The sequence below is a fragment of the Hypomesus transpacificus genome, chromosome 9 (assembly GCF_021917145.1).
Source record: "Hypomesus transpacificus isolate Combined female chromosome 9, fHypTra1, whole genome shotgun sequence".
Taxonomy (NCBI): domain Eukaryota; kingdom Metazoa; phylum Chordata; class Actinopteri; order Osmeriformes; family Osmeridae; genus Hypomesus; species Hypomesus transpacificus.
The window spans coordinates 13317387-13329250 of record NC_061068.1 but is presented as its reverse complement, the minus strand read 5'-3'; the positions used below and the strand labels follow the sequence as shown (position 1 = coordinate 13329250).

Genomic DNA, 11864 nt, shown 5'->3' with positions numbered 1-11864 from the left:
TAATGTTCTGCTAGAGATAGTCACGCGTTTTCGTGATGTTAGTGACGTTAGTGACTGTGGCTAGCAAGTTAGCCACCGTTAGCTTCACTTTTCGCCACAAAAACATAATTTCTACTAAACCGTGCAACGGAACGTAAATCCCAATACAAGCAACTCAATCACTACCAAGACGAAACTTTTGACACCTAGGTTGTCTATGTAGTACAAATATTGACAAAGTGTTAGGGGTGGGAAAATAAATAAATAATAATAATATATATGTGAGATAACAATGGTTGTGCCCTTGCCAAAGGCAAAGCACACCCAATAAAGAGAAACAGGAAAACAATAGTGAGAATGCTGTTAAGCATTCTCACAATAATAAAGAGAAACAGGAAAACAATAATATATATGTGAGATAACAATGGTTGTGCTTGCCGAGGCAAAGCACACCCAATTACATTCTGAAAACGACAGAATATGAACGTAAATGATTCCAGTATGGAAGCATGTTCTTGACATGCCGTATTTGCACTGCATGTTTGTGATTTAATGTGGACAAACACCTCCAAGGATCATGCAAACACGTCCAACTAAAACGGACACACTGTGTGAGAGTATATTCACTACTAAACAACAGGACCTTCATGCGTGTTTGCCAAGAAGTACATACCAAGAACATACCTATCCTGCCTTTAAAGGGGTCATTGATTGCAGAACCAAATTTACCTTGACACAGTTGAATAACGACAGTTCAGTGGGTAAAATGGACATTCAGTGAACCTCAAAGTCCATTGACACCTCTTTCCTATGCAAATATCACAATAAAAAAATGTAGCTGTAAAACTGTAGGTTTTGAAAAAGCCTGCTGCTCTGTGTACTTCCACAGAATTACAAAGAAGAATGCTTTTTCTAGCATATTGAAAATGGACTACGGTGGTAAATGCAGTGTTCCGGGCTGTCCAGGGAATGCTGACACTTTTCAGTCTTCCTAAGGAACCAAACACTAGTGATTGTTGTGATGTTTGTCTATGAGAAGATCCCTGTGCAGTTTTACCCTCAATTACACATTAGCTCGAACCATTTCACCAAGGACAGTTTTGAAAACCTGGGACAATGTAAAGCAGGATTTGCTATGAAGCTGTTGCTAAAAAGAGGTGCTGTTCCGACCTTATGTTCATCACAACCGCAAGCTGTAGTATGATTTTGTCGCTAACAGTTATTAGCAATGCTAACATATCCTGCCTGTATCTAGCATCGGTAGAATGTGTGATGATTTAGTTTATTGGCAATGGGGCTAATGTTAATTCATGTTCCTGACTGTGTTTCATTCAAATAAATAACCTGTGTTGTCATGTAAATCTAAAATTCAAGATGCATTTTTGTCCAGATCTATTTTCCAGAAAGATAGCTAGAGCTAACTATAGGGAGTCAGGTGGCTGAACGGTGAGGGAATCGCGCCAAAGCTGGGGAACATTCGTCTACGTGGGGGGGGGGGAAGAAAGTAAAGGAGGGGGGAGAAAGGGGGAAGAAGAAAAAGGAGGAAAAAAGAGGGTAAAAAAGGAAAAAAAAAGAAAAAAGGAGAGAAAAAGAGAAGGAAGGGATTTTTATGGCCCATACCTACATCAGCAATATTTTTTAAATGTTGAGGTATATCAGGAATCACAATTAAAACCTTATTTTTGTATTTCTATAGACACATATATGGGATAAAAGTTAATCCAAAGGTTCTGGTTTGACTCAATTGTTGCCACAAATTCAAGTGGTTACTTTTTTTTCTTGGAAATCACATAATCACTGTTTGGTTAATAACAAAACAATGATGATACTAATTACTGTTAAGTGAATATTTAAAATGAAGTTGATGTATTTAGCAGAAACTTTTATCCACAAAACAAACAAACGAAGCATAGGAAAATATATTTCTGTTGTGATGAAACTTTTATTTTCAGTCATCACAAAGCCATTATACAGCAGTAAGTGAATCCCTCCATTCACTTATTCAACAGTAACTACAGAAAATAACTTAAATATATACAAAACAGTAGTGAATCCCTCCATTCACTTATTCAACAGTGACTATAGACAATAACTTAAATATAGACAGAACAGTAGTGAATCCCACATTCACTTATTCAACAGTGACTATAGACAATAACTTACATTTATACAGAACAGTAATGAATCCCTCCATTCACTTATTCATCAGTAACTACAGACAATAACTTAAATATATACAGAACAGTAGTGAATCCCTCCATTTACTTATTCAACAGCAACTATAGACAATAACTTAAATATATACAGAACAATAGTGAATCCCTATATTCAATTATTCAACAGTTACTATAGACAATAATTTAAATATATACATAACAGTAGGGAATCCCTCCATTTACTTATTCAACAGCAACTATAGACAATAACTTAAATATATACAGAACAGTAGTGAATCCCTCCATTCACTCATTCAACGGTAACTATAGACAATAACTTAAATATATACAGGACAGTAATGAATCCCTCCATTCACTTATTCAACAGTAACTATAGACAATAAAGGAAAACATTAACAGAACTATTGACAAAATTAAAGTGTTCAGTGTCCATGCCTCTGGGAGGGGGGTAGAGGGGCACTAGCCCAGTGTCCATGCCTCTGGGAGGGGGGGTAGAGGGGCACTAGCCCAGCGTCCATGCCTCTGGGAGGGGGGGTAGAGGGGCACTAGCCCAGTGTCCATGCCTCTGGGAGGGGGGGTAGAGGGGCACTATCCCAGTGTCCATGCCTCTGGGAGGGGGGTAGAGGGGCAATAGCCCAGCGTCCATGCCTCTGGGAGGGGGGTAGAGGGGCACTAGCCCAGCGTCCATGCCTCTGGGAGGGGGGGTAGAGGGGCACTAGCCCAGTGTCCATGCCTCTGGGAGGGGGGTAGAGGGGCACTAGCCCAGCGTCCATGCCTCTGGGAGGGGGGGTAGAGGGGCACTAACCCAGTGTCCATGCCTCTGGGAGGGGGGGTAGAGGGGCACTAACCCAGCGTCCATGCCTCTGGGAGGGGGGTAGAGGGGCACTAACCCAGTGTCCATGCCTCTGGGAGGGGGGTAGAGGGGCACTAACCAAGTGTCCATGCCTCTGGGAGGGGGGGTAGAGGGGCATTTACATTTTTTTTATGTCTTCCAACCACTGCTCCTTGGGAACAGCCTCTACAGGCCAGTCTGGGCTGTCCTGAACTGCCCGCATTTTTTACATGTATTGTGGGGTACATGGCGGGTTATTTTTCGGACTGGAGCAGGAGGTGCAGGGAGGATACCTCCCAGGGCCTGTGGAGCAGCGACGAAGACAGGCACCTGTGAGGTCACCGGAGCCAGCACCAACAGACGAGGGGCCAAGGGTGGAGCAGGGAAGAGCTGACGCTGGGCATGTGTCTTTATAGCCACCGGTGTCACATCTGTGGATGGGACCTTTCTTTTCAACCGTGCCTGGCCCATGGTGCTGCAGGGCAGTTGGTACTGGAGAGCCGGGCCTGGGTGGGGGAGCGCAGATGGAAGGCGCACATTAGCAGGGGGGAGCGGGTCGGCTGCTGCAGACAAGCGACTGGGCAAGTTCAGCCCCTGCATAACCACAGCGTTGTCCTGTTTCTTCACCCTCTTGTTGTTCCACTGCACAATGGTGGTGTGGCTTACATCCACTAGTTGCAGTGTGGTCTGCTGCATGACTGTCCCATTTGCCAAAATGCGCTGCCTGATTTTCCTGTAGTCATCCAGGATTAAATTCCATCTGGACACTGCGCCAGTCCCCTTCTTCTTGGGAGAGCGATGGATGGCACAGAGCCTGACAAAGACCAGTTCAATTAGGCGGCAGCAATCAGGCCATTGGGCAAGCGGGGCAGTGGTGGTGAGTGCGTGCCTCTTCATGCTCTCCACCCCTGGAGTGAACTCCTGCCTCTTCTTTGGAGACCTGAACCTCCCTGTGTCAAGCCTGCTCTGGTGTCTGTTAGCAAAGGTAACCCTCTGCTGGTCGTAGTCCAGCAGGTTCTGCCACAGAGCAACAATGTTGCTTACCTACACACAGAGAACACATGAAAAGACAAAAAGATGTGCAAGTGTGAACATTTTTGGCAGGGCACAGAGGTAATGTAGCAAGTCAATAAATGTTATTGACCTGCTGGTTGGTGAGGGCCAGAGAGGATTGGTTCCTCAGCTCCACCAAACACTCTGCCAAGCTGTCAACTCTGTCTAAGCCCGGCATGCCAGAGTCATCCACAGCCTGAAAATAAACAAAAATGAGCATAACAGTGGAAGGTCAGTGAATTGGGACAAAACGCAGATACATTGATTTTCTTAAGATAAGGGAGGGAGCAGCCAGAGAGGCAGCAGGCAAGGAGGGAGCAGTCAGGGTTGGAGCAGGCAGGGAGGGAGCAGTCAGGGTTGGAGCAGGCAGGGTGTTAGTAGCCATGGAGGCAGAAGACAGGATGGGAGCAGCCATGGAGACAGGAGGCAGGGTGGGAGCAGCCATGGAGACAGGAGGCAGGGTGGGAGCAGCCATGGAGGCAGGAGGCAGGGTGGGAGCAGCCATGGAGACAGGAGGCAGGGTGGGAGCAGCCATGGAGACAGGAGGCAGGGTGGGAGCAGCCATGGAGGCAGGAGGCAGGGTGGGAGCAGCCATGGAGGCAGGAAGCAGGGGGGGAGCAGTGAAGCTTGGGTCATCCAGGAGACTTGACACAGCAAGACTTGGTTCTTCCTCGAAGCCCTCATCTTCTTCTTCCTCGCCCTCGTGAACATCCTCCAGCATGCCCTCTGTCTCCTCTGAGTCGGGGTTCACGTTGAGAGACTGCCCAGTCTGACTCAGCAGGTAGTCAACACCAAGCAGCTCTCCTATAAAATAGTACAGACACTCCACAAATTATTAGCTGTATTTGTAGCATTCTATATAGATACTGTTTAATATCAGAGTAGTGTTTCTGTATCATGTTATGAGCAAGCAAGTGTATGGTTTGCTTTGGTATCGGGCATAGTACAAATAAAGTTTAAGTTATAACACAGAAAACCCACAAACAGTATTATATATCCAGATATCAACTTGACATACCAGTGTATTTTGCAGGTGGCCTGAAGGTTGGCACAAATGCCCAGCCAAACACTTTCAGGCTGTTGGTGTTCACACAGTGGGCCACATCCCCGGAGTAGGTGAGGAGGGACGATGGCTTGCTGGTCACTGCTGCAGTCCCCCGATCCTGGTTCCACCTATTTAGACACAATAGATTTATTTGGACGTTTTTATTTCAAATCTCCACCTTTGGTGTTTCAGTGAGTGCTGTGGCCGTGTTGCGTCTTTTCTCCGTAGCTTCACTCGTTGTAAAACAACCTATCAGCGCGCAGCTCATCTATATATTCATGAGCATACCATAAAAGGAGAAAACCTAGTGTTTTTTCCCAGGAAAATTTCACTGGATGTATCAGGGGGCATAGAACAGCACCCAGGGAATTTTCAGCCCAACCAATGTTACATCAGAATCAGAATGGGATACAAGCTTGTTGACCTTGTAGCTTAGCGCTAGCTGTAAATGGCGATACCCCATTTGTTATGTTTTGGTGGAGCCTTCAAAATAAAAGTCGATTGCGCAATATGGTTGACAGAATCAGTGTTCTTTGTGCGCCAATCCTGGGAATCAAATAAAGCACTCCAATGTGTTCATGCTTCAGTTTTTGTGTTTCAGTAATACTAATGTGGGATTTAGCTATTATATATGATAGTTCTAAGTACCACCTTTCATTAGAGATAACAATTATACCTTTTTATCCTAAGAATTTGACCTTGGTTACAAAGGTCATTCTGGAGTCTCCAAAAGGCCCTTCTAGAAAACGCCTGGATGTATTCTTATAAAAACATGTTACAAATATGAATATATTGTGGTATTATGTTTGAATTTTGATTTGAATTAGGTAAGGCTTCCCCCTGTGGTCCAATTCTGTCTTCCAGCTAATACCTTCCATCTCTAGGCCTCTTCAGGCCTCTGTTTTCAAAACAAAATCTAGAGGGAAATAGAAACGTTCACATTCCTTGTGTTCAAGCTTCTATTACTGAACAACAGTTGGACTGACAGGGGTCCTGACAACAGGGGAAATAACTTCAGAGTGTCAGCTTTCAAAAGAGACCATTTACATGCATGTACTCCAAATGGTTCAAGAACAGCTTTCAATTTACTTTGGGCATGCTGTTTAGGCGTTTTCTGGCACATTTAACAGGTTTCCAGAAAAGGTTAACTTAACCCTGTAAGACCCCTTGTAATATTACAACATCACCTTGAGCTTTTTTTTATTTTTTGAAAGACCACATTATCATAGACATTGGGTCTTATTGTATTGCCTTGCAATGCCGTTGGATACTAAATGTGTATATAGATCTGGCCATAAGGACATGAACTCAATCTACCAGCAAACTTTCCTGGAAGCGAATCTCCTTGTTTCATTTGACTGAATATATCAACATTTAAGTAAGTAAATTCCATGATTTTTTGTTGTTGTTGGTGATTGTTAGAATATGTAGTTCATGTAAATACTAATTTATTGTGGAATGTGCATCACATTTGATTTTCAGCTTGTTTTGTCCTTGTTGTAATTTTACAACGTTGGGTCAAAATGGTTAGCCTGGCTCTGCCCTCCTACGTACTTCCGCTCAATTTGGATTCTGCTTCTGTACTAGGTATGGGATCTCGGCTCTGAAGTCTGTTTCCAGAAACAATTTTTTTGTAGGTCCAATCAGCGAACAGAGGGAGTGGTTGAGAACGATGACGTTAATGTCGTGCACTTGTTTGAGTAGTTCAGTAATGGCGGTGGAGAAAGATGCGAGCGAAACTATTCTGCGGTTGTGACAACGCTGCCGTGTATAGGTTAAAGCCGGAGCAAGAACATTCCTTGCTGAGTTTTGTTGGTGACCATGATGTTGTGGCCCTCCTCCCCAAGGGGTTCGGGAAAAGTCTGATTTTCTAGCTACGGCAGCTAGCTCTGTTACAGTAGTGGTGAGGGAATTGGCTAAGGTGAACGTTTGCGATTGGTTATGGCAAATCAGAGTGTCTCTGGGCAGATCCAATAGTTTTAAACTTCAACAGAGGACCCGCCTTCAAGGAAGTTAACGTTTGTCAATCGAGAGATCCCAGACCCTCTGTACAAATGAAATGTACGAGGGTCTGGTTAGGACCAGGCTACAAAATGGTAGCTAAAATAGCAATTGCACCTTGCACACCACATAGAGATGTTACACTTCTAGAATGTTCAGATACAGGATAAATACTTACAGAAATATAATGTATTTGATGATTCACACTTTAAAAATTGGTTATTCGTTATAAGTTTCAGTTTAGACCAGATTTGAATAATTCTAAATCAATATTATTTCTATGTTAGCTTTCAATCAAATGTTACCCCCCAAGAGGGTGTACTTACTTCAACCATGGGTGCCATGATGCTCTCAAGGCGTCTGCTTATTTGTCCTCCTCTGCTTTTAAACAGCTGAACGATCAGCTTCTCAGAATGCACGTCTAATTGCGGGAGAAATCTAGACTGCAGGGTGAATGTGGTGATGCGCTTGAATTCAGCATTTATCTGAAAATTAGAAAATGTTGAAAATGGAACTTGGATTATCAATTATAGACATTTACATTTACATTACATTTATGCATTTAGCAGACGCTTTTATCCCAGGCGACTTCCAAGAGAGAGCTTTACAAAAGAGCATAGGTCACTGAACATAACAACGAGGTAGTCCCAAACATTGCAAGCAGCCAAAACATGAAGCATACATTGTGAAAAAACTAAACAAGTGCCAAAAGGGAAGACCCATAAGAGCATGCAGTTGAACCACAACAACATGAACCACAATTTTTTTTTTACAGCAATAACTCTCGTTTCTTCATTATGGGGTAGGAATCGTTTGGTACCTTACGATTCAAATTGATTCTTGGGGTCACGATTCGATTAAAAACCGATTCACCATTTTTTAGATTCACGATTGTTTCAATTGTTTAATCAAATTTAGATTAAATATATACTAACATTTGATTCCAGTTTGCAGTTTAGTGATACTCGCTTGTACTTGAATATGATAGGCAATTAAGTGTTGAAGAAAATTATCCCAATGCATCAAAACCTTGAAATGTATTGTTTTTCTTGCAGTTTAGTAAACTCATCATTAAAAAAAATACTATAAATATATAGAACTGTAACAACTGTAAAAGAGCTGTACTTGACAATAAACTAAAACCTAGCAATAATCATATATTGATAGCAGTACTGTTAGATATTATAAAATATGAAAGGAGGCTTCCACATGCTTGGGTTTTACACAGCTGACTTGTATAACCCAGCGACATTGCTAGAGTTTTGCATTGCTGAATTTAAAATATTAAAACTTTGATATCGCTGAGTTGGTTTCCCCCCATTTTGTTTCTCCAGCCAGGTTTCAACAAAGCCAATGTCAGAGTGGAGTTAATTGTACCCCTCCCCCACATTTGATGTTTAGTAGTTCGTTTCAAGCGCCAATTAGAAAAGACAAGTGTAGAGCTACCAGTTATGAACTTTCAAATACAAACAAGCTGCCGTGCACACATTAAGTTAATATGCATAAAAACTAGTGAGGGAAGTTCGGATCATTTTACTGATTCGGTTCTTTGAATCTCGTTCATAAAATGAACAAATCTTTTTTCAAGTCATTCGTTAATTTCAAGGGGGGGGGGGGGGGTGCTATTCGCGCTGGATAAAAGTGTCTACATATAGATCTAGATATAGATTTTGAAAGTGTCTCTCATGTGTGTATGCTTACAGTCTGTTCGTGACAGATATGATTGGCTAACTCATATTATGCAGGCAGAAGTTGGCATGTCTGTTCACACAAACACAGACTTGAGGCTGATCTGATTGCTTAAATTAATCAACTCATTGTTCTTCCAACACAAGCTTGTTTTTTGCTGATAAAGACATTGTGTACCGTATTTTGGGGTTTATACCCCAATATTAAAATGTTCTTGTGCTGGTGCGGCTTATATTTGGGTGCGGCTTATAGCACATTTTTATAAAAAAACAACAGTAGAAACACTTTTTTCCGTGAATGCTATTTAGGAGTAGCGTTGCACATATGTGATTGTTCGAATGCGGGTCTCACAGCGTAACGTCGCATATATGCGTTTTTGAACATTCCAACTGAATATTTTCAGATGTACAAAAACTATGCCACAAATGCCTTAGAATGGCTTCAAAATGTACTAATGAGAAGGCTACGCTAGGTAACTCTAGCATGGTAGTAGCATTTCTACGAGTATTATGCTACCTAACTTAGCACGGAAGCTAACTAAAGCTTGCTAGCTAGCTAACGTTTCGGAAAAATTACTTGCGCTGTGGACCGTCTAAAATATTTTTTACTCACACGTCTAAAGGTTCATTCCCGGGCAATAGAAAACATACATTACGCACTTATTTTTGTTTTCGAAGTGTGTTACACAACGGCTGCTGTAATATTTCCTATACTCGTGCTTTGCTTGGTACCATAGTTCCCATATCAAGTGCGGCCTATATTCCAGTGCGGTTTATACTCAGATTTACAAACACAAAGCTCCCATTCTGGTGGAGTGCAGCTTTTAGAAAATGCGTCTTATTTTCCGAAAAATACGGTATGTGTGTATGCAATTGTGACTATAGTGACTTTGTGTTTGTGTGTGTGTGAGACAGAGAGAGAGCTATAGCTCATGCTAACGCTGTTTGAATTTGTCAGCATGTGAGTGTGTGTACCTGTAAAACAGTGTTAATTTTGGCAGCTATTTTTGATTTAGTCTTTAGACGAAAATGCTTATTAGTTTTAGTCACATGTAGTCATTTTAATCCTTCTTAGTTTTAGTCTAGTTTTAGTCTACGAAAACTAATTACATTTTTAGTCTAGTTTTAGTCACATTTAATAGCCATATTAGACTCCTTTTTTTCCCTTCTCAGTAGAGATGTGCATCTCCATCACTGAGGACGATGAAATACACATCTCGATGCACTGCCAACGATCCGATACATTAAAGATACATAAAAGCAACTACTAATGCGATACGATTCACCCCTATTGTGATGCAGTGCGATTTGACAAGATGTGATTCAATCAGATGCGATGCAAAAGAATATGATGCTATGCAATTTAATATGGTAGCCTACATAATGATGTATTTCTCTGTCAGACTTCTTGCTAGAGGTACCGGTGGAGCTAGCCACCGACTGTAGCCATAGCTGAATCCGAGGGGGAGGCAGACGTCTCCACACAAATACCATGTAGCCTCTTCAGATGACAACCTAAATTAGCCGTGCTGCCTGTGTACGTTATAGCAGCACCAGCACGACATATCTTGCCAATTGCATGGGTTGATAACACTTGCCCGAACACGCCTCTAACTCGTGCGAAACTTGGCAGAGAGACTTGACGAGAATCGGCCACTTACAGCAGTAGAGATGAGAGCGCGCTTAGTAAACAGAGAGGAGGAATCTATCTAAATATAAAATTATTGGGAAAAAAAAGTATTGTGACTTCGTCAACCACCAACATTTTCGTCTCGTCTCGTTAACGAAAGTTATAATATATTTAGTCATAGTTTTTATTTTCAAAGATCCGTTTTCGTCACGTCTTAGTCTCGTTTTAGTCATGGGAAAAAGGTTGTTAACGAACATTTTTCGCCATAGTTTTCGTAGACGAAATTAACACTGCTGTAAAACTGTAAATATTAATTAGTGGTGGCCATAGATTATTTTTAAATTAAATGTAGATTAATCTCACTGTAATCTAGATTAATATAGATTAAAATGGCTCATTTGAATTCCGTCGAAGGCATACAGAAAATGTGTGCTACCCAAATAATGACTAAAAGTAAGTCTTTGAGAACGGGTTTCTCAAGCCAGGTGAGCGAAGAGATTAGTTAGCTTGGCTGATAGAGCTGTGCAGACAGGCTTTCTTCGTTTGCACTCAAACATTGTAGTTTGACGACGACTCTTCCCCTTCGCTACATCAGTGCTTGGCCCGGCATCTTCCGCATTAGCTAAGGGATGCTTTGCGTTTAGGTGGTATTTGAGACTGGAAGAACTCGTACAGTAAAATAATTCTGCATCGCGCAAGGTGCAAACAACCTTAGTCTTGTCGAGGTTTCCATTGGAAAGCTTCTTAAAAAGACATTTTCCCTGAAGCAAACCCGGCGGCTTCATAGCTGCATCCATGTTAGCATGTCACGTTTGATGTGGTAATTTCATACACAAGGCATACACACAGGTTTGAAGACTCGTTCTCGCTCCCTACAGTACAATTGGACTAGGTATACATCCGCGCTAAAATATCTAGGTGAAAGTCATCATAGCTTGGGTAGTATAGACCCAGCTCCCAACCCAACTTTGAAAATAGATTAACGGCAATATTTGTTTTTATCGCCCGATAAGAGTCTCATGTGTTGTGGATATGTTTGCCAGCATTTGATGAAGGACATTTCTATCTCAAAATGTTGGTTGTTTTACAGGAGGGTAAGGGAGGGGAGATGGATTGCGGTTCCCAGATAGCATAAACTGGAAACAGGGAAGCACAGACTTAAAACACCCTGACATCATGGTGTCAGGACAACAACTTCTCTCTTAACATCAGCAAGACCAAGGAGATGATTGTGGACTATAGGAGGCGGCAGGAGGAGGCGCATGCACCCCTATTCATCAATGGATCGGAAGTGGAGAAGGTCAGCTGCTTCAAGTTCCTCGGGGTGAACATCAGCTATGACCTCACCTGGTCTGTTCACACGGACAAGGTGGTCAAAGCAGCCCGTAAGCGCCTCTTCTTCCTGAGGAGTATGAAGAAGTTTGGTATGGACTCAGTCATCCTCACTAACCTTTACAGA

The 11864-nt window shown here is 42.2% G+C and overlaps 1 protein-coding gene across 1 annotated transcript; it reads right to left on the bottom strand.

Moving 5' to 3' along the window:
* Window positions 1–3174: 3174 nt before the first annotated feature.
* On the bottom strand, window positions 3175–4336 carry LOC124470611. The gene is made up of 2 exons (XM_047024537.1): window positions 4133–4336; window positions 3175–4032 (listed from the first exon to the last, which is right to left on the bottom strand). Exons 1-2 carry the CDS (start codon window positions 4259–4261, stop codon window positions 3175–3177), a joined length of 987 nt encoding a protein of 328 aa, XP_046880493.1. The 5' UTR covers window positions 4262–4336.
* Between the last annotated feature and the right edge of the window lie 7528 nt (window positions 4337–11864).